Source organism: Fusarium poae, chromosome 2, assembly GCF_019609905.1.
Source record: "Fusarium poae strain DAOMC 252244 chromosome 2, whole genome shotgun sequence".
Taxonomy (NCBI): domain Eukaryota; kingdom Fungi; phylum Ascomycota; class Sordariomycetes; order Hypocreales; family Nectriaceae; genus Fusarium; species Fusarium poae.
Genome location: NC_058400.1, coordinates 956,389 through 979,277, shown reverse-complemented (window position 1 = coordinate 979,277; position 22,889 = coordinate 956,389). Strand labels below are relative to the sequence as shown.

General features: G+C 38.6%; 7 protein-coding genes across 7 annotated transcripts; 5 read left to right on the top strand and 2 right to left on the bottom strand.

The window, feature by feature from the left end:
* Window positions 1-8,398: 8,398 nt before the first annotated feature.
* On the top strand, window positions 8,399-10,060 carry FPOAC1_004247 (uncharacterized protein; the record flags this gene model as incomplete). Its single annotated transcript, XM_044848799.1, has 1 exon — window positions 8,399-10,060. One exon carries the CDS (start codon window positions 8,399-8,401, stop codon window positions 10,058-10,060), a length of 1,662 nt encoding a protein of 553 aa, XP_044707509.1.
* A 122-nt stretch (window positions 10,061-10,182) lies between these two features.
* FPOAC1_004246 (uncharacterized protein) lies at window positions 10,183-12,272 on the bottom strand (the record flags this gene model as incomplete). Its single annotated transcript, XM_044848798.1, has 3 exons — window positions 10,183-10,257; window positions 10,308-11,120; window positions 11,175-12,272. The coding sequence occupies 3 exons, from the start codon at window positions 12,270-12,272 to the stop codon at window positions 10,183-10,185; spliced, it is 1,986 nt and encodes a 661-aa protein (XP_044707508.1).
* Window positions 12,273-13,615: 1,343 nt separating this feature from the next.
* On the top strand, window positions 13,616-15,184 carry FPOAC1_004245 (uncharacterized protein; the record flags this gene model as incomplete). The annotated part of the gene is made up of 1 exon (XM_044848797.1): window positions 13,616-15,184. The coding sequence occupies one exon, from the start codon at window positions 13,616-13,618 to the stop codon at window positions 15,182-15,184; it is 1,569 nt and encodes a 522-aa protein (XP_044707507.1).
* Window positions 15,185-15,317: 133 nt separating this feature from the next.
* Window positions 15,318-18,137, bottom strand: FPOAC1_004244 (uncharacterized protein; the record flags this gene model as incomplete). The annotated part of the gene is made up of 1 exon (XM_044848796.1): window positions 15,318-18,137. One exon carries the CDS (start codon window positions 18,135-18,137, stop codon window positions 15,318-15,320), a length of 2,820 nt encoding a protein of 939 aa, XP_044707506.1.
* A 717-nt stretch (window positions 18,138-18,854) lies between these two features.
* FPOAC1_004243 (uncharacterized protein) lies at window positions 18,855-19,818 on the top strand (the record flags this gene model as incomplete). The annotated part of the gene is made up of 4 exons (XM_044848795.1): window positions 18,855-19,028; window positions 19,086-19,304; window positions 19,353-19,730; window positions 19,783-19,818. 4 exons carry the CDS (start codon window positions 18,855-18,857, stop codon window positions 19,816-19,818), a joined length of 807 nt encoding a protein of 268 aa, XP_044707505.1.
* An 854-nt stretch (window positions 19,819-20,672) lies between these two features.
* On the top strand, window positions 20,673-21,359 carry FPOAC1_004242 (uncharacterized protein; the record flags this gene model as incomplete). Its single annotated transcript, XM_044848794.1, has 2 exons — window positions 20,673-21,078; window positions 21,148-21,359. The coding sequence occupies 2 exons, from the start codon at window positions 20,673-20,675 to the stop codon at window positions 21,357-21,359; spliced, it is 618 nt and encodes a 205-aa protein (XP_044707504.1).
* Window positions 21,360-21,937: 578 nt separating this feature from the next.
* FPOAC1_004241 (uncharacterized protein) lies at window positions 21,938-22,873 on the top strand (the record flags this gene model as incomplete). The annotated part of the gene is made up of 1 exon (XM_044848793.1): window positions 21,938-22,873. One exon carries the CDS (start codon window positions 21,938-21,940, stop codon window positions 22,871-22,873), a length of 936 nt encoding a protein of 311 aa, XP_044707503.1.
* Between the last annotated feature and the right edge of the window lie 16 nt (window positions 22,874-22,889).

The following is a 22,889-nucleotide window of genomic DNA, read 5'->3' as shown; positions in this document are numbered from 1 at the left end:
GATATCCTATTATGTAATGTTCCGAAAGAGGTTTGAGAGATGAAATTTGTCCAGAACAAGATGCAGGAACATTTATCAAGCAGTTTAAAATTGGGTACTGCAGATACTCCTGCAGAACTGCGTTCTACATCTTACCCCTCACGAGAATGAAGAAAACAGCAATCACCAGAGTAAAGCATCTCCTCTCAATCATATCGAGATGGAAAGAAGGCTTGCAGATCATACCTCATAATTTGTTCAAGTTTCTAACTTTTACATATGCTGGAGCATACAGACACCACACAAGTCTACCCATTGGGGCAATCGAACAGCACCAAGACTATGTCCAGAATAAATCCGAGACAATCGTATCATTAGTTCAATTCCGTCAACTCAAGACAGAAGAACTAAAATTCGTTCAGGCAGGGGTACTTTAACCAACTCTTGATAGGAATAGAGATGCTAATCTATCTCATCACAGGCAACGTTGTCAGGAGCAGCAGCAATTGGCGTCTTCTCATGGCCCACCACAGAAGATGCGCTATGGGCTACCAAGATGCTCTGGAATTGGGGATTGTTCTTCTCCCTGTTCGCGCTTATCAGCTCCGCACATCAACGACTTCTGCGATATCTTCCAGAGAGATTTGACCAAGAGTTTGACGATCAGCAATTCGAAGTGGCGCTTAGTCTTTTCTTGCAGCCAGTAATTGGACAACAAAGAGCTGCGAGGAAAATAAGTTGCAGGATGTTATGGTTCTGGCAGTGTCCTATGATGCTTATGAGCTATTCGTGGGTGTTTTTTGTGAATGGGTATGCATTGCACTTGCTTCATCCTGTGTTTGACACATCTGGCGCCGAGGAGTCAGAAGAGGTAAATCGAAATCGCCCGCCATTCTTACTTGTTGAGATATTAAATAATTATTATAGGCATCAATACTGACTTTGTGTGGCTGTGGACTGGTTGTTTTGAACTTTACATTCTGTGGAACTCTTTGTCGCCATCGGCTTGCGGTAGCACGGCTCAAGCCTATAACCACGCACAATGTCAACGCACAAGTGTGAGCACAGCATTCAAATCTGTATACAAAACAAAGCATACATTGTCCAATACATGCAATCATAGGCTGATCATCCAACTAGCTAACTTATAGTTGAACACATTTGCGAATATACATTAACGAAATGTGATAGCGATTCTGGGGCGGTCTCTGGACCTTAAGACCACAAATAGTAGTTAATCAAGATGCCCCGCGTTCTTTTAGTCAACATTGTGGCAAATTCCCTGGTGTTTATTGTTCGTTCAGCAGCTAATTATCTTGAAGCACTAGCCGGAAACGTGCGTCTCTTTATTGGTATTTGTACAAGAAACATCCCTGTCTGGGTACCCGGCCCCCGAAAATTACTCCGCACTGGACGGACTTCGGACCCCTGGAACTAAGAGGCTGTCAGAAGAAAAAGGTAGAGAATCATAAATGGTCATTGATCGGAGATGGAGGTCGCAAGCCACCACGTCGTGAATCTCCGTATAGGTCAATGACGATTAGTTTCTGACCAGACAACGTCTTCTACGGAGACAAAGCTATACCGCTACCTCGGCACACTAGACTAGTGGCGCACTTACCCTGGAAGAGAAGGTCAATATATCGAGATAGATGCCTCCGCATCTTGATACTACCCTACGATGTTGCAATTGAAGCTTGCACTTACTTTTGTTAGGTGATTTTCGAGGCATAAGTCCTAAAGTATATATATAAAATCAACTTATAAAAAAACACAGTTTTTAAACCTAGATACTAATATAAGTCTAGTCTAAAGGTATATATTATAACTTATAAAATTAAAATTATAATAATTACTATAAAAGCTTTTATTCCTTTTAAAGGTTAATAATTATTAAATATTTCCTTATTAATATTAATATTAATATTAATATTAATAAAACTATATAATTATATAACTACTATATAAAATAATAGACTTTAGAGTCCTTATTAACCCTAGCTATATACTAGACTAAGGAACTATCTATAAGAGCTTAGCCCTTATAATTAACTTTACTCTAGAAAAAAAAAGTTAATTAAGAGAGTCTAAAGCCTTTAATTGTCATAGCTCGAAGTCAGACCAACCTACCCTAGAGCTATAAGTGGATTAAATTATATAGTAATAGTATTATTACTATAACCTTAATTAGACTGCTAATTAAATCCTAAATATAGCTCCTTAAGCTATATCTTATTAATAGAGCCTAACCTGCCTATAGTGCCTATCTATAGTAATAGAATTTATTATACCTAAAGTATTCCCTATCTACTTATATTACTAGACTTAGCCTATAATACTATATAGCTCTTAACTATTAAATACTAAATATAATATCTATTTATTTACTTTTGCCTTTTTTATTAAATAGTATTAAATTATTCTATAATTATACTCTAGAATACCTAGATAATTAGTTTAAATACTTCTAGAATATTTATACTTATACTAAGAATACCTAGAATTATATATCCTAGTTAAAAAATAAGACCTAGAATATAAAAGATAAATATTAAGGACTTAAATAATCTCTATAATAAATTACTATTAAGTATAACTTTACTTAAGCCTAGCTTAAGTATATTAAATAATAATATAAGAAGGCTTTAAAGAGGAAAGATAATAATATCTTTAAAGCCTATTTTACTAAATATTATACCTTTAATATTATTTAATTTACTATACTTACTATCTATAAACCCCTTAAGATTAATACTCTTATTAAGCTTTATATAATAACTTCTATAGAAATAACTTCTCTGCCTTTTTCTTAATTTACTAAATTAATTAGTCTTATTAAATAATTACTTAACCTTAATAAGTTTAAAAGTAAATAAAGTAATTTATATTATTTTATCTCCTAAATATACTTAAAACTAAAAGCTAACTATAATTAATTCTTAATATACCTTACTTAAATATCTTATATAACTGGCTATCTTAAGGGATATACCTATATATAAATCTTACTATATATTAAAGCTAATAAATATTAACTCTTTAACTACTAGGATATTATTAATCTATTAAAATATACTTTTAAAGACTTAAATTAGATTAATAATACTTATACTAAATTATTCTACTTTTACTAGACTTATAAGGATTTTAATACCTTTTTTACTAAATTCTAATACTTTATATTAAAAAGAGAAATATTAAAAAAGGCCTTCTTTACTCTATTAAAATAAACTATCTCTTAAGAACTATATAGAATACTTATATATAACCTACTGCCTAACTATAAATATTATAACCTAGCTACCTTTTTATAAGAATTAGAAAACTAATAATATTACTTTATAGTAGAGCTATAGTCTATATTATAAAAGATAAATATACTACTAAAGGAATACCCTTAAATACTTTAAAAAAAGTCCTTATTACCTTATAAAGAGAGAAGCTTCCTTAAAAATCACTAACTAGCTAAAGAACCTATAGACCTTAGTAATTAATACTACTATAATTACCTTAATTAATAATAGAAAAATAATTAATACTTCTATTATAATTTAGCTAACTATTACCTCTATAATTATCTTAAATTTAATATATATCTAATTAGGCTCTATTAAGCTACCTTTACTTATAGCCTTAACTATATTAGCTAGCCTTTATCTCTATATTTACCTATATCTAGCTATACTAGTTCTTATTAATTTAGATACTCTTAAAGATACTAAGAAAATAGGGTAAGCCTATCTTAAGTTAGTGCTAGATTCCTTTCCCTATATTTATTATATTAAAGATTAAATTATTTACTGCCTCTATTTATAGAATCTTAATTAAAAATAAAAATAATTAATATTTAAACTTAATAATACTGCCTATTAGCCTTAATATAGCTAGAAGAGAATTAATTCTATTTTATATTATAATTAATAGTAAAGTAAAAAGAAAAAGGTTTATTAATAAAAGCTAGGCTAAGTCCTAGAACTTAAAGTTTAGACCTCTAAAGAGAATCTTTAAGATTAAAGTATTTAATAAGTAATCTACTAAAAGTAAAAAGATTATCTACTATATTTATACTAGACTTTATATTACTAATTATAAGTAAAAAAGTATAATTTTCTATATAACCTAACTAGCTAGTTACCTTATTATCCTAGGAATACTTTAATTAAAGTAATATAATCTATAGATAGGCTTTATAGCTTATATATTTATATTTAATAGCCTATATTACTAAAAATTCTATAATACCCTAATTAAGTCTATAAAGATTAAGGCTTTATAGACTATTTTAAAGAAGTTTATATACTAAATAAAAGGGAATATTTTACTAGCCTTAAAGGGAAAAGATATTCTTCTAGTTTCCTTATAAACTGCCTAAATATATAGCTAAAAGGACTATTATTACCTTTTTATTATTACCTTAAAGTAATTAGATTACTTACTTAAGCCTAAGCTAGAGGTATTTATATTATTAAAAGAACTTTAAGAGTTCTAGGATATTTTCTTACCTAAGGAGATAAAGAAGCTATTATTATATTAATCTAGAGACTATTATATTAAGCTAACCTTAAGAGGAAAATTACTATTTAAACCCTTATATAGAATATCCTAGAATAAACTAATAGCCTTATAAGAATAGCTAGATAAGAATCTATATAAAAGATTTATTTACTTAAGCTTATTACTTATAGCCTCCCTAGTATTATTTATTAAGAAACCTAGTAATAGTTTATATTTCTATATAGATTATTAAGCCTTAAATAATATTATAATTAAGAATTACTACTTATTTCCCTTAATTAAAGAATCTCTAAATAACCTATTTAATATAAAATACTTTTCCTATATTAATATTATATTAGCCTTTAATAATCTATATATTAAGGAAAGCTAGGAATACTTAATAATATTCTATATTTAATTTAAATTATATAAATTACTAGTTATACTCTTTAGCCTAATAGGAGCCTCTATAACCTTCTAGTAATATATTAATAATATACTAAAGGAATACCTAGATATATTCTATATTATATATCTAGATAATATTTTAATTTATAGCTAGACTTAAGAAGAATATATTAAGTAATTAAAGATAATACTTAAAAAACTAAGAGCTATTAGGTTATTTATAAATCTAGCTAAATATAAATTTATAATTATAAAAACTAAGTTCTTAGGCCTTATTATAAGATAAAATAATATCTAAATAGACCCTATAAAGATTAAAACTATTAAAAATTAATAAACTTTAACCTGCCTAATAGATATATAAGCTTTTATAGGATTTATAAACTTCTATAGGAGATTTATCTATAACTTCTTTAAGCTTATAGCCCTATTAAATTACTTAATAAAGAAAGATATACTATTTATCTAAGATAAAACCTATAAAAAGGCTTTTTAAGACTTAAAGAAAGCCTTTATATTAATACTAATCTTATACCCCTTTAATTAAATAAAAAATATAATCCTAGAGATAAATACCTCTAACTATATATCTACTGATATACTATTATAATATAATAATAATAAAAAGCTATACTTAGTAGCCTTTTTCTCTAAGAAGTATATATCTATAGAATATAACTATAAGATCTATAATAAGGAACTTATAGCTATTATTTACTACTTTAAAGAATAAAGACTTAAATTAAAGAGGGTACTTTTATTAATAAAAGTAATTATAGATTATAAGAACCTAGAATACTTTATAATAATAAAATTACTTAATTAATAATAAGCCTACTAATTTAAATTCTTATTTTAATTTAATTTCTAAATTATATATTAACCTAGGAAATAAAGAGTTAAATTTAATACTTTAACTAGAAGGTTAAAAGACCTCCTTAAAGAGGGGAATAAGCACTTAATATACTAAAGCCAGATAGTATTAAAAAAAGAGAATTAGTAATTTCTACTGCTATAAGTCTAGAGAGCCTATATTTACTACTTATTATAATAGAACTAATTTATATTAATACCTAAAGAGCTATTATTCTTAATAAAGCTACTAAAAGAGATTAATTACTTACTAAATAAAGGATATTAAATTAATAAAGACTTATAATTAATATTATAAGCTCTTAAGACTAATATATTATAATACCTAAAGATTATACTTATAGAGTATAAAATTATCTAGGAATAACTATTATACTAGGACTATATTTATATCTTAAGCTATAATGCCCTTAAGACTGCCTTATTAAAAGCTTACTATAAATACCCTATAGTAAGATACCTAGGTTATATCTATATTTATAATTTACTTTCTTAGGATTATTATTAGCCTAGAATATTAGCCTATATTAAATAATAGGTTAAGAACTGCTATATATATTAAAGAGCTAACCTAGCCTAAGAAATAAAATAAGGTATATTAAAACTCTTGCTTATCCCTAAATAAGCTTAGTAATATATATTAATAGATTTTATTATATATTTACTGCCTAGTAAAGGAAATAATACTATTCTAATTATAGCCTACTGCTTAATTAAAATAAGATATATTATTATATATAAAAGAATTTATAATATTAAAAATATAGTCTATTATTACCTAAAGAAAATATAAAAGCTATATAGGCTTTTATAGACTATAGTATTAGACTAAGAACCCTAGTTTATAATAGAGTTTTAATAAAAACTTATTAAATAACTATTAATTAGCTTACTACTATTTACTGCTTATTACCTTAAGATTAATAAATAGATTAAATACTTAAATACTATATTAAAATAGTATTTATAAGCCTATATATTATACCTATAGGATAATTAGAATTAATAGCTCTTTTTAGCTAAGTTTATAGTAAATTCCTTAAAATCTAAAACTATTAATATATCTCTATTCTTTATAAATTATAGATTCTATCTATAAATAGGCTTTAAACCTATAATTATAATTAAAGAAATCTTAGCTATTAAAGATATAAAATAGTTTATAAAGATAATAAATAATATCCTAGAGTACTTAAGATTAAAAAGTATTACTATATAAGCTTATTATAAAGCCTAAGTAAATTAATATAAATAATTTACTTAATAATACTAAGTAAAGGACTTAATATAATTAAATACTAGGAATATTAAAACCCTTAGGCTATAAAAGAAACTAAACTAAAAGAATATTAGCCTATTAAAGATTAATAAGATTATCTCTCTATATACTTATTAACTAGAACTACCTACTAGTATAAAGATATACCTTATATTTTATATAAGCTTACTAAAGCTAGCTATTATTAATCTACTGCCTAATTAGAATATAGACCTATTATTATTAATAAAAGCTAAAAAAGTAAAAAAGTAAAAAATTAAAGATATTATAGATTCTTAATAAGATAAATAAAGCTAAAGAGGCTACCTTAGGCTAAAGTATACTATAAAATAGGCTAAATATATAGACCTAATAAAAGTCCCTGCTGCCTATATAGAGAATTCTATAGAGATTATAGTAAATTTCTATAAGAAATACCTTAATAAGCCTAAACTATAATAGCCTATCTTAATAGAGCTTAATACTAAAGAAGAGAGTATTATTATAGCTTAAAGTTAAATTAACCTACCCTAGAGCTATAAGTAAATTAAATTATATAGTAATAATATTATTACTATAACCTTAATTAGATTACTAATTAAATCTTAAATATAGCTCCTTAAGCTATATCTTATTAATAAAGCCTAACCTGCCTATAGTGCCTATCTATAGCAATAGAACCTATTATACCTAAAGCATTCCCTGTCCACCTATACTGCTAGACTTAGCCTATAATATTAATAACCTTCTAAATAACCTTCCTCTTAATACCTAGGGTTAATATATTATTAATATAAATAATAACTAGATTATTATTTTTATCCTTCTTAGCTATAAGGCCTTTAGCTATATAATTAATTATTAAGCTAATAAATTAAAATTTAAATCTTTACTATATAAGGAAAAAAAGGCCTTAAAGGCTCTCTATAGAATAAAGTATAGTAATAATATTAATATATTAAAAGATAAAATGCTCTAAATAGAGTTACTTTTTAATCTTTAGAATAATCTTTAGAATAATCTTTAATAAGGAAAATAAGTTATTAATAATTTATAGGGCATTTAGTAAAGGTAGTATTATTAAAAAGTTTATTAAATTAGAATTTATTATATTAAGAATCCTATAAAGTGTTAAGAATCCTATAAAGTTAAAGAACTAGGGAAGGTTCTAAGGAGGAAAAGAAAAAGCTTATAATTAACGCCGTAGCTTTCAACACGATAAAGCTTACACTTACAACACTTGGCCAATCTAAGGAAAGGTCAACTTATACCCATCGTCGCCTCTGTGTACATAATGCTTGGAATTGCCCTCTGACCGTCTATCCTGCATGTCTTAGATCCCCTCTGATTATTTCGCCACGAGTCCTGTTTTGAGTAGCAAACATGGTTTCCTTTAGTGTTTTTATTACCTGTCTTTCTGGTGCAACAATCGCTATAGCTTCAACTATCCCAAACCATGGTTCTGCTTACGCGCCAAAACACGCAAAGTGTCCATCAACGCCACTTGTTCGAGGCGCGTCAGGCATCTCCACTGCTGAGTCTGATTACATCACCCGGCGACATGTCAAGGCTTCGACCGCGTTGAAGAAATGGCTCAAGTCCGTAGATAATGGGTTTGACTCAGCCACCAAGGAATGGGCTTCGGACAAGTACGGAGACGTGCCTGTTGTTGCTCTCACATCAAGTGGCGGTGGATACAGAGCCATGCTCAGCGGTGCTGGAGTCGTCAAGGCCTTTGATGGGCGTGAGAAGGTCAAGACAGGGGTCAGTGGCCTCTATCAGGCGTTGACTTACGAAGCAGGCCTTTCGGGTGGTTCTTGGCTTCTGTCGTCGATTGTGAGCAACGACTACGCAACTGTTAGCTCACTGCAGAAGAAGTTATGGGAAGAGGCACTTGAGAGTAGTCTTCTTGTCCCAAGCATCCTTGTCTCGCCCAAGAAAGATCCTGTCTATGATACAGTTGAGGCAGATATCGAGGCGAAGCAGGCTGCTGGCTTTGAAGCCACCATCATCGATCCTTGGGGTCGACTTCTCGCCTATGGTCTTCTTCGCGGCCCTGATGGAGGAGTGCGCGGAACCATGTCCAGCATCGCCCAAACCTCGAGCTTCAAGAACCACGTTGCACCATATCCCATCATCACAGCTCTTGGTGTTGACCCGGGATCGTGCATTCCGGAGAGAAACGGCACACAGTACGAATTCCACCCGTACGAGTTTGGTTCATGGGATGCTGGAGTTGAAGCCTTTGCTGTCTCCAAGTATATCGGAACGACCTTATCCAACGGCAAGCCCACCAAGGACTGCATCACCAACTATGACCAACTGAGTTATGTGCTCGGAACGTCTTCCAATGTTTTCGCAGCAGCGTGTTCGCCTATATTAGCCAATAACTCTGCCGATGCCTCATTGGTAGAGAACTTTGCCGCTTTGGTCTCTCCACCTGGCACTGAAGTTTCCGTGCGTCAGGGTTTCGGTCTATTTCCCAATCCTTTTCAAGGTCGCAAGAAATCTCCCGAGGTGTCAGCTCTCAAAACTCTAGAGCTTGTAGATGGCGGTGTTGGCATTGGATACCAAGGCAACCCGATCTGGCCGTTTCTGCACAGGAAGGATGTGGACGTTATTATCGTCAACGAAAACTCGGCCGACACAGTGGATCACTACCCCAATGGTACACAAATTGTGAATACCTACAAGGCGGCCAAGGCGGCTGGTTTAACACGAATGCCAAAAATCCCATCTTCTGAGACTTTTGTAGCCAAGAAGTTGAATCAGAAGCCAACCTTTTTCGGTTGCAATGACAATAACGCGGCTACTATCATCTTCATTCCCAACTTCAACTACACATACGAAAGCGGCCAACCGACGAACAAGATCCAGTATTTCCGTAACGAGACGGTTGGCATGATTGATAATGGCGTGGAGGTTGGGAACTACGGTGGCAAGAAGAACTGGCCTTTGTGTTTGGCTTGTGGTAACATGAAGAAGCAAAATGGAAAACTGCCAAAGGGATGTTCAGCCTGTTTCAAAGAATATTGCTTCAACTAAGACAGCATTACATCGATTCGTTGTAGGCCTAAAGGTATAGGATATGATTTAGTCAAAGTTATTATTACAATCTTAAGTTAAACTATTGTCAATACATAGAAGATCCGACAAGCTTTGCGATCTCAAGCCTCGGCCTTGTTCGTCTCAGGTCCTGTGTATGCCGCCGTATGGCCAAGCTTGGTCCATGGTGCGAAAGCCTATCACGATTAGTTTGAGAACATCAGGTTTGAGTCGGAATGATACTCACATTCTTCACATTATTTAATGGTGCAGCAAGTTCAGGGAAGTGCCTGACCAAAACATCCTTCATGGTATTCTTCTGTACCCAGTCCATACCTTCGCGAGTGTATACTTCAGGACACCATCCATCTCCAGCAATGAATCGATCAGACTTGATGCGGCGGGTGGCCATGAGGATAAAAACGCGGAAGGCAGTGTCACTGAAACCGAAACCCTTGGGCAGAGGCTCACAGAGGGTACCGACAAGAAGATCAACTGCCTCGAGATCACCTTCATAGACTTCTTCCAACTCCCCTGCCAACTTGGCGTCACCGCCAGTTAGGTCGATAAAGCTCTTTGCAGGGGGCATGTGAAACAGACGACGGAACGCATTGTAACGAGGGACGCCACGCTCACGATCACGAAGAATGTCAATAGTTCCCAAGTCCAAATGTCTTCCCTCAGGGAAGTCTTTGTCAGCAGGAACCTTCAAGTCTCGTAGGAAATTAGGCATGTTGTGAGCTCGGATTGCACCGGGGTAGTTGACGCCGAATGAGTAAAAGACATCGGCAAAGGAAAGTCCCAGACCTGATTTGCCTTCATCAAAGGGCTTGCGAGCTGACTCAAATGCGACATCTAGGATGGGGAGGGTTCCTTCATGTTGGCCGTCTTTGACATTGAAGAAAGCGACGTTGTCGGGAATGAGTGAATGGAGACGATAAACCGAGACAAACTCTTCCGTGAGACAGTATGGTGCTTTGTCGTGATTCACGCCCGAGCCTGGAATACCGGAGATGACTTCAGATTTGTTGTCGAACACGCGACCAAAAGCGTGCCAGAGCTATTTATTCCATCAGTATTAGATCCCCTTGTTTAAATAGTATAAGAGACTTACCTTGTCACCCAAAAGTCCCCACCAATTCGCGTTCATTCCGATCTGCAAGGCCGGATGCTGCAAAATACCAGGTGTCCACTCAACAGTATGAATCTTAGCCATCAGAGCACAATTGATCAACCTAGCTGTGTCGAAAATATGATCACTTGACCAGCTGGGGTTTGACAGATGAAGTTGAGTAGCGATAGCATTGTGCTCAAGAGCAAAAAGAGTGTGCAGAAGTTCAAGACCCAGCCACCAGTTCTGTCTAAACCCAGTCTTAGGAATACCATCTTCCGACCGAGGAAGGAATTGTTCACCATCAGCGACACTGACTTCCAATTGACCAGGCTTTGACTTGTGGCATTTGGCGCGTAGAGCTTGAGTCTCCGCCTCGCTTGATCCATAGATCTGAGAAGCATCCCACCAGTGAGTGTTTTCGTTGTCGTAAGCAGGCGTCTCTGCATCCTGCTTGGACAAGGTTTGTGCCTTTTTGGTACGGGGAATCTTCATTGTCTGTTCAGTCCACTTGTCTTTGCTGTGGAGGGGGATATCAATTTCCTTGTCGCCGTTTGTAACCAGGAAATGCTGTGCCCAGTCATGTACTTGGAACTGGATCCATGCCGCGGCAAGAAGATTTACAATCTCGGCTGGTTTGAACTGGCCTTCGGGTCTGGCGAGAATCTTCTCCGAGATGACTCTTGGGCTGGGTGTGAGCAATTCCTGCTTAGTAGGCGGCGTGGTGAATTTCCTTGGAACATTGCGACCGAATCTCATTCCAGCACATCCCATCTTGGGCTGCTTGAGATCATTGTAAAGACCATCTGAGTCCCTAGAGGATACGAACTTGGAGTCTTTCATCGGACACTTAGCCTCGGTACCCTGAAAGTCCGCATCTGGAGATGTGTCGTGTAAGTTCTCTTCACGAAGTTCATACCGAAGAGCAAGAAGATTGAAGACAGCGAACCAGGTAGGAAGCTTGTGCCAGTCAATGAAATGATTCACACCCTTCCAGAGACGGATGTATAAAGACTTAAGAATAGAAACGAGTGACATTCTGGCGGCGTACAAAAGCCCTGTAAAGAGTCCAAAGAAAAGAATCTTGGTTGCAGAAGCCATGTTTGTCTGTATTACTTCCACAGATACGAGGAACGAGCTTACTTTATACCTGAAATCACAAGCTTGAATCCAGGCAACAAACACATGCAAGTCATCTTTCATGTGATCCCTGGCTAAGGCTGAGGCTGACACACAGAAGCGTCGTGCTATCGTGAGTCCCATTCCACCAACTCTATTGGTTCACGCCATCTTGTAATCCCTGCAGTCCGCGAATCCGCCGAGATACATGCCTATCAGAGGCCTCATCTTTACATCATACATAGGACAAAACGGTAACGCCGTCACAGCCGAAACTTAATACAGGCAATCGAACAGTCATTGTCATACGCCGTGATATGTAACTGATAGCTTGTGATTCGAAATGAGGGGTAACTCTTCCATACTTTCAATCTCATGTGGCGTTGTTCAGCTCAGCCTCTAGATCGTGAACCATGTACAGCAAAGAGTTCGTGCCTGACACTTTCACCAATTTCAACTTTAAGGCATGCAATCGTCTCCCTTGATACTGATATCTAACGGTCTAGAACCACGTTGAGCATGTCTGCTTATACTGTGGCACAGCTGAGGTTGAAATAGTGGTGCAAATGCCCCGTCTGTAATTGGTCAAAGATGTTTCCAGGCTGAGACATTACCTTAGACTGCGGCTGAAGCTGAAAGTCTCCCTTGTTTGCGCGGTTGGTTAGTGTGGGTAGGGCTGTAAGCTTACACAGCTTACTTCTCACTAATGATCCTGGTATGACCATTACGCATGTGCTTTATTTCCTCCAATAGAAGGAATGAAGTCTCAATGCTGGTTAAAGGAGCGAAACGATTGAACTGTTTTGGTTAGACTTTTTGGAAACGATCATTGAAGATGAATGTTTGTCTTTACAGGGTAAGTTCAATTTCATGTCCTTGTTATTTCCGTCGTGTTGAATTAGTTTCAGCCCTAGCAGTAGGGTACAGAAATAAACTGTCGACATGTTGTGTCTCAAAGCCTCCAGGTGACCTAGTAATTTCGTCTACTGATGTCTCCAGTCACTAAACCTTATTACTACCATAAGAACTGGGGACTGGAGCTACTTAGTGTATATAATTCAAGGTATGGGTCGACATCAAAAATGGACCCATTACTCTTGCATATGAAATTGCTGTTCGACGGTTCTTGAACTTGTTATTCTGGATGACCTCAACCGAATGTACATATTGATACCTACCTAGATACGTATGACAAGGCTGCGGTGGCGTTATGGCTGTCACGTGCGTGTTACTGCTTTTTGTTAACAAAGAACAAAACCAACACGCGACGCGTGCGGGGGTTTAATTCACAACATCTCTCTTCCATCTCAGCTGTACTTTCAGTCATGTCTATCGTACGCTGTCCTACTGAGGTTCTCCATCATATCTTTTGTCTCTTTTGCTTACACTGTCACAATACCAAATGCATTCCTGAAGATGTCGATCAAAATGCTGATTACAAGGCACTGCTCGCGTTGACCCAAACCAACAAGCGATGGCGCACCATAGCCATGCCGATCCTGTTTCATTATCCAAACAAACATCTCTCATCAACCTACCTCTTCAACGTCCTCAATTGTCAGCCGAATCTGGCGCGATGCGCACTTTCTCTAGATTTGTCAATCTCAGACAATCGAGCCGGACGCAAGCACTGCAGCAACGATCTTATTACACAAATGGTAGCTGAAAGAGTTACGAAACGTTCATTCCCAGAACCGTTGGTGAACAAGGGTCAGACGAGCTGGGAATCAAGTCTCTTGTTGAATCTTTGCTCCAACATTACACGTCTGGCGATTGGTGAAGAGGGCGCTCTGGACTTGCGTCGCCATAATCTATCGCAATGGGAAGGTTCCAAGCTCCCTACACACCTCAAGTATCTCGAGATCAACATGTTCATTGTCAGTTCATGGTTATGTCCAATATTGTCATCGCTTCTTCTAGCTTCTCCGGAGCTGGATACACTTGTCTTCAGAGGCTATGGTACTTCGTTATGGCGCCATGATTGTGAACTCGACGTGGACACGCTGCGCCCTGTCATGGAACGTTTGACCAACATCCAACTTCTCGGCCATACGCTAGGCCCAGAACACCAGAGTGCACCAATCCTCTACCCGCTCATCGCGGCAGCATGCAACCTCCGAACCTTCAAATACGTCTTGGACGCACTTACATGTTGTAATTGGGGTTTCTATTCCCCGAACCTTGCCGGGCCCCATTATTACCTACACCAATCCCCGAGTTACATTGTCGGCATGTTGAAGGCGGCACGAAATAGTTTGCAGCATCTAACACTTGATTTCAACAGAATGAGGCTTAGGTCAGAGTCGATGTTTATTTCTCCACGCGAGATCCATCAATTTGTCCGTCTTCACACCCTCGAAATCGATCAAAACTGTTATTGCAGACACCAACTAGGGCGAGAGAGGTTAGGGGAAGGATGGGACAAAGCCACATATCTGGCTGATTTTCTCCCTACTACTGTAAGGCGATTAACAATCTTTTGGACGCCAGGTGCTGCACGCTGTCGATGTTCGGGCTGTATCTTGTATCTGGGTAAGAGAGCAGTGGCTGGACACTTTCCGAATCTCGAAATCGTTCAGGTCGATATTCCCTTCATTTCTGACAAGTATGTGACACATGGGTTCGTACCGGAGAGAACCTGGAAAAAGCTAAAGAAAGCCCATGTGAAGGAGGAAGAGATTAATGGATTGCGTATCAAGGAGGCATTTGAAGGCTCTGGTGTTGAGACAAGGATCCGGATATGGTATGCTACTGATGGTGTCTCTGCGTATGTGGATGGTCCGTCGCATTGTAACATATCCCGCGCCTTCCCCTCACCATACGTGAGTTTTGCAAGGGAGCCCGTGCCAGTGTCAGAAATGGACTGGTATATAACAGAACAGTATAATGGATAAACAAAGTGTTATAACGGCGTTCATGCCATCGGAGCAATAATATTATTAAAATGTACAGTTCTTCGCTATAGCTTATAATTAATATCGTCTTATACTCATTTCGCTAACTCGTGAAAGTCGTTTCTAAGTAACCTCATTGCAAAAGCCTCGTATCTTCATCCAAAACACCAAAAAGACTACCAATCTCCTTCCCCACCATCCTCAACTCGTCAGCCACCTGCCCCGTCACAAGGGCGTAAGCGTATAGCAACGCGTAGTCCCTTTCTTCAACAAGAACCTCCCCTGAGTCATCACTCTCACTTGTATCATCATCCACCAATCTTCTATGATGGCCTTTTCTAAACTCAAAGATCTTGCTTAACAAATTCTCGCGCGCCGACACGATACTCGGTGTAGCGTCTGCGAAAGGATACTCTAACATAGTCGAACTAGCAACGACTTGGAAAGCTTGACAGATGTGATCACAGAGAATAGCGCGCTCACGAGCTGTATACTCTAACAAGGCCTTTTCACCCTCTGTCAAATGTCCCTTTCGACATGCCACGAGACTCATGTTGTAGAAGCTATCCAGAATTCGCGTGGTTCCTTTCAGGACTCTACCATAAACGTCCATGGGAAATGGTCCACGTAGTTCAAATTCTGACGCGGCTGAGACTCGAAGGCTGTCAAGGTTGGATGCATATCGTTGCAAGGCAGCTTGTTCACCGGATTTCAGGTAGCTTTGCGATCCTTCACTCCGAAAAAGGACGGTAAGAGGACCACGTTTCCATATGAGACCCATTTGTAGGTGGAGCACAGACAGACTCTCTTTAAACTTGCGTCGAGCTGAGATAGGCCATATAACGCGGCATATAACGAGACCCCAGATGATACCTGCTGTGACGGCAATGGCGCGACGCTTGGCTATCTCCATAATATCCGGCTGATCAAAAACACCATGATCGGCCGTGTCATTTCCATCTGCTTTCCTCTTGACTCGGTACGCATATAGAGTAGAGACATTGTAGGCCAGGAGACTGATGCGCCCAAATGAAGCCTTCCCATGTTGAATGACCAGATAAAAGTTGATGAAGCTAGTCAGCCATCCAAGTGGTATGAGAGCCAGCGCATAACCATGACTAATCTTCCAGTTGACGACAGAGAATAGCGCGCCGAACAGCGTTCCTATGAATCGGGCCAGACTGACAGTATTGGAAGCACCGACTGTGAAACTGCAGACGATAATGAAGGACAAAAGTCCCCATTCACCACGCCATTCTCTGTAGAGTTCTCTTGTCTCTTTTATGAACGCAAGCATTGCCCAAAGAGCCGCTCCGATACCAACTTTGAGTCCGAACTGGATATCATCTCGCGCCATCTTCTTAAATAGTGTAGAAATGTTTCTCCAGAACCAAGCAAGGATTTTGTTGAGATCAGGTGCCTGATACCACGTTCTGACATCGATAGGTATGGGTACAGTAGCTGATGTACCTACTCCGCTGGTCGAACTAACAGATCTTTGTCTATTACGCATCAACACATCCGCCTCAGCCGACTCAAACAGACGTATAGCTTTGGCGCGGTCTTGTTCATCGCCCTTCCACCAAAGAAGCCATCTCCAGCTCCGACTCTTGTGGACGACGACGTACTGTAGATCATCCAAAACATCCATGTACTGCAACACATCTTCCCCGAATGATTGAACGCTGAATGTAAAGTGTCCACATGCAGCGGCAACTTCTTCGAGGTTTGCACGTGTTGTAAAGTCGGACGAAGCCATCTGTTCTATCCGATCATAAAGACCCTGCAAAGCGTCCGCTCGAGTTACGTCAAAGGTGTCCAAAGAGTCCATCAAGTTGCGGCGCAAATCCTCATCGATATTTATCTCATAGTGGGGAGGTTGACCAAATTGTGGCTCATGTAAGATCCGACAGAGATTCTGTCGCACTGAAGACATTGACATCGCAATAGACTCATTAAACTGCTCGAACAACTCCCTTGCTGTGTTTGCCGTGCTTCTCCCGTTGTTATCAGAGTTCAGTGGTTTGGGGTGCCGCAATTGTTCCAGCTGAGTATTGGTCGCGTTTCTCAAACCACCCAAAGCTTGCGAGAGTGTCTCCATAGATCTTGCAACAGACTTTTCATGCTCGTAGATGGCTTCGTGACCAAGAAAGTAATGCTCAAACTTGGCTTCTCTCATATCCTTCATCATCTGTGAATAGGATTTGGCGTAGTGCGTTGACGCAGCCGTGAAACCATCCGACACGAGACCTTCCTCCGATCCGCTGAGGAAGCTGTTGGTTATCATGTAGAGCATATCCCCCAAAGGAATCGAAACGCGATTCATGGTTTCTCGGAGTGATGCCCGGGCTGAAGTTCGCCATAGAAACACGTTGACTAGAGTTGTAGTTGTGATGCCGATTACAAGCATCTTGAAAACTTGCAGAACCTTCTCGTTGGAAAACACGTTGGACATAACATGATTCTCCTTGGTGACGACCCCGATGATGGCCAAAGATGCCAGGGTAGTCCCGACATTCACAAGAGGGTTGAGCATCCTTTGCTTGACCCACCCCATGAAGCCAAATCCGCCGCCTATAAATACCACAACAACCAGGACGTGTGACACAGTCACAAGATGCATCGTCGAGCCGAAGAAGACCGAAGTAACCATTGACAAAACCGAGATAATCTCGGCATAAGCCACGGCGACGATAGCGATAAGAATAGCCTCGATCATGGACCCAGTTGATCGGGCCGGATGGAAGTAAACTGTAATTGTCGCGACGACATGTTTGCCTTCAGGTTTACCAAGAAAGTTTGCAAGAAATGGCACAAAGGTTGCGAGACTGGCGATAGTGTAGGCGACAGTGCATTTCAGCACGCCTCGACCGTTGGGTGTATCAAGCCATCGCTGAAAGCGCGCTGAAGAGTCCCATATGCCATCTTTGACGGACTCGATTATTCGGGGCATAACTTTGAGATGTTATACGCGTTTCATTATTCATGACATGGTGGATGTTGAGTTAAAGGCTAATGCCGTGGCTCCCGGACTCGTCAGCTTATTGGCGCTAGAGTAAGATGATTAGTCACCTGAACTGAACAACTCCATTGGTTGGTCCAGCTCGTTCGTTATTTTGATGATTATACAAAGGTCAGACATGATCTTGCAGACTTTCTTTTAGAGGAATTCTAACCAGCCTAAACGGAGCCAACTTGAAGTGTTCAGCAATACGCAGGGATAAAGATTAGACAAACTGTATGATGTGGGTTATGAGTGATAGACGAAGCTTCTGTACGCAAAGTAGCTGTGTTTTGCAACGATCAATAATAGAGAAGTACACCTAGCTGATTGATAGTAGTTACTGACTTCATAGCTGCTTACATTGCTGGTATTATTGTGAGAATCTGACTCTAGGAGACAATGAGATATGACCCATTTATACCGAGTCAACCTTTGACTTCCAGTCTCTTTTACTTTATCTTCCCAATTTGACTCTATAAATGCCCGCACCCCTAACCTTGGGTCCACAGCTGAGAAAATGGTATAAAAGGCCGGCCCTAGGCGGAGGCAAAAGATAAATCACCATTTCCTTTACCACTGCAAAGCGAGAATCATTGGCAGTTTCTCTGCAACATCCAAGACTCCTTCTCGGCACCTCAAACCTAGCACTTGACACTAGAACCGAATATGACTACGCAAGTACATATTTGGCTAGATGGACTAGCACTTGAACTTTTCAACGCGTTTGAAAATTTAGAGTCAGCTCTAAGAAAGTACAAGAAAGCGTTCATAGTGATAATGGCACAGTACGAGGACATGACGAGCTTCAACACCAATCTGGACGCGGTAAACACGTCCCTAGTAAGTATCTCACTATGGGTATAAGATAGGGAATGACACTAACACTACACTCCACAGGTCGAGACCATCGTTTTGTTACAAGAATCCGGCACGTTCCTCGAGGACGTCCTGTCCCAAATCGAGTACTTAAAACGCTCTTTTAGCGCTGTTGCTACTTTACTTCGTGCCTCTGTCAAGGAAATGGTGAACAAATCACGACATACGGCCAGAACCTCCACGTCGCCTGACCAGACTTTTGAAATGGAAAGTTTTTCTCTCTTGGATATAGAGCAATCTGTACGTATTATATTTTCTTACTGGGTAGAGTTGCTAACTTCTATTTAGGTGCTTTACCAAGACACTTTGGCATTACAAGCTTGCTACGAAATCTTTACTGATCTCATTTCGGGATGGGACTATCTCATTTTGTATCACATCTCCCCTGCCATCTGTACCCTTACCCAGATCGGTATATACACGAATGCCCGTGACAGAACAAGCCAAAATATCAGGACCTTGGGGGAATGGTGGCAGGACGCCGTGCCAAAAGTGTCAATCGTTGTGGCATTCGGAAAGAACATGAAGATTTTGAAATTGGATCTTGAGGACATTGTGTCAGGTACAATCCCAGAGACGTACCAGATGGCCAAACCAAAGGACCAAAAAGCTACGAAGAAAGCTGTTGTAAAGATTTTGAAACGTATATCACGACATACTTCTCAGGTTCGTTTTATTTTTAGGTATACTTTGAACACTAATTCTGATTTACTTTTAGCGTCTAGGAAGACCATACCAGCTGAGAGCTAGATAATTCTCACGAATGAATAGTTGCAGAGGTTAAGGAAAGTTTTGGTCTTTCGGATGTGTCTATATTCTGGCGGAGCTACTAGAGAATATACATTTATGGTTATTGTATAAATGATTTATACAATTAAAAGCTATTCTTTATCTACTTGAGATCAAGGAAAACTACCATTTCTATTCTACAACTTGTATTATCTTAGAGATACAATGAAGTTTCTTCACAGAACAAAAACTCAACAATTACTACTTTAATGAGATTTCTATTCAGCAATGCATTATACGTTTTCCCAATTATGACAGTCTGCAATATCTTACCCCGCCAGAGGTAGTTCTGTATGGACAAGGTTGTCACTCCTGCGCTATAGCAAACAAGCATAATCTTACGCTTATATTCATTTAGCTATTCTACCTATGCTGACGTTGATGTCATCTCACTTAAATAATTGGTTGGTCTCGACTATGTCACCGATAAATTGAAGGATCGAGATTTCAAGCCAAATGCCAAGGGCTATATCTGAATCCTTCAATCCTTTATCCCTTAACACCATTCTTTAGTGGGCAGCTGGATGACTTGGAGATAGCACAGACGAGGTGGATCAAGTTATCTATGACGCTGTATAGATACGGAGAGTCAGGTGTGCCGCAATCCTTATTCCTTTAGGATTCTTCTCTAATAGTAAACCATTCTATTAATTCCTATATCGGAGAGTTTGTATGATGGGTTTAACAATGATTTTTCGGATACTTATTATCGACTCGGATACATCTACAACTAATGACATCATGAATTATATGATCCTGGCGAGTCTGGTGTTTGCTGGCAAGCAGCTATAGCAAAGGTCTCCTCAACTGACTATAAAGATGAAGAGATTCCCAGCTCTTGTCCAGCTCCATCACATCTCAGACTTCAGACACTTTGAAACTAAACAGCAACTCCTAAGTCTTCATCCTCAACAACCAAATTTTACTACAATGTTTATTTCCACCCGAACTCTTGCAGCCATCGCGGCCGGCATGATTACTCTTCCTTCAGTCGTTTATGCCCAATGCCTTGCTATCCGCACTTACCAGCACTCGAGACCTCTCATGAACGATGTCTTGACCATGGAATTCTGGTATGAAGGCCAAAAGGTCTGCCACCAGCGCGCCTCGGAATTCTTTGCCGATAATGAAGATTACTATCAATGGGATTGCACCGACCTCGTTGTTCCCGAGTATTCATGGCGCATCCAAGCTCGCGAGAATGGAAAACAAGTCCATGTCCAAGGTAAGTCTCAATTAGTCGCGCCACAAATCTCATAATGGTCCGATAACTAACCAATTTGGGTACTTATAGAGATCAATGGGGCTGGGGAGGTTACTATCGATTATGATATGACCATGCAGAACACTGAGACGTGGACTGCTTGTGGAGTTATGGGTGATACTGCATGTAAACTGGAAGATACCTATTTCGAATCTTGTTCTTGGACAGCAGACCTTTGCATCTCAGGTACTCAGACTTGTTCGCTTTGTGATGGCAAGGCTACCTGCGATGTTCCTCCCTAAAGAATAGATCGAGGGTTTGGTTATAATAGGTCGAGATAGTCTTTCCCTTGGAATGGCTTGGTTAGCAGAGACCGGAGGTACTTCGGACACTGAAACAAGGCTCCAAGTTATTTGTTTGCCAATAATGACTCACCAACCCAATACATATCTTTGAGCATCAAATTTTTATCAGAGTGATCATCGTCAATAAGTTTCCAAAGACTATTCCGTCATGTGAAGACACAATAGTTTACCTTCTGTGACCACAGAGTATAACATGGAGAGTACATATTGCCTAATCTTGACATTATCAACTCCTGCTTCGGAGCGAATTTCAGGTTGTCAACTCAGTAAATAAATTCTATATCAGCATCTAGGTTCAAAAACTGTGTTTTTTTATGAGTTGATTTTATATGTATACTTCGGGACTTACGCCTCGAAAATCACCCAACAAAAATAAATTCTATGAGTAAGAAGCCTCACTTTCAAGTGAATGCACCCAAACTTTATCTCTTTATGGTATATAAAGCCTTTCAACTCCACGCTGGAAACCAGTTACGAAACTTTCTTTCTCATTTCCGATCAAAGTCACTGCCATGATGGAAACAGAAACACCGACACTTCAAGATGCCTTTGAGGCTCAAATGGCTGAGACATATTGCAAAGACCCTCCAAACCAGGGAGATCTTTGGGATCCAATTTTGTATGTCTGGCGCAGTCCCGACTCAGGTCTCGTCAAGGCAACACATCTATTTCCCAGACGACAAGCAAGATTCATGAACTCCATCTTTGGAAGCGGTGCTATCGATGATTTGTTTGCACCCTGCAACGGTTTGTTTTTGTATCCAGCCATCGAAGAAGCCCTCCACAGCGGCTACTTATCCATCGTTCCCGACGTGGAACTCGACGATATGGAACCATGGTGGGATAAATCTGATGTCCCCCCGTCTATGACAATTCCGGAATGGGAGAAACGAGAGGTTAAAAATTACAAGGTGATTGTTCTCGACAAAAGGAGTCCAGGAATTCGTCAGCTATTCGCCAACTATAAAGATGATATTGCCCATGACTGGTGGTATCTTGATGGACGGAAACTTCTCTTCAGATCCGACCACCGACCTCGTGAACTTTATATCTGGTGGACATATCTCAATACCATACTTCATGCAGATTGGAGGATTGAGGATTGCTGCGATATGGGAAAAGGGGAGTTTCATAAAGTTTTTCGGCGAGCAACACAATATTGGAAACCATATGGAAATTACGCCAAGAAATCTCAAATTATGGGTTTCATCCAGAAGATAAGCAATGATAGTGTCGAGGACTTTTTGTGCAAAGGTTTTGTGAAAGATGATGACACAGAAGATGCTAGACCAGAAGCGGCGGAAGCCCTGCTCTTGGAGATTATCGCACGGTCAGAGGAGGATGGAGAGGATGATTTCGATACGGATGAAGACGATGTGAAGGTTTGGGTACGGACTGACAGAGAATTAGCGTATTGGATTTCCTCTCCTCGGTGGCCAGAGACAATATAAATCTCGTACTCCGAGA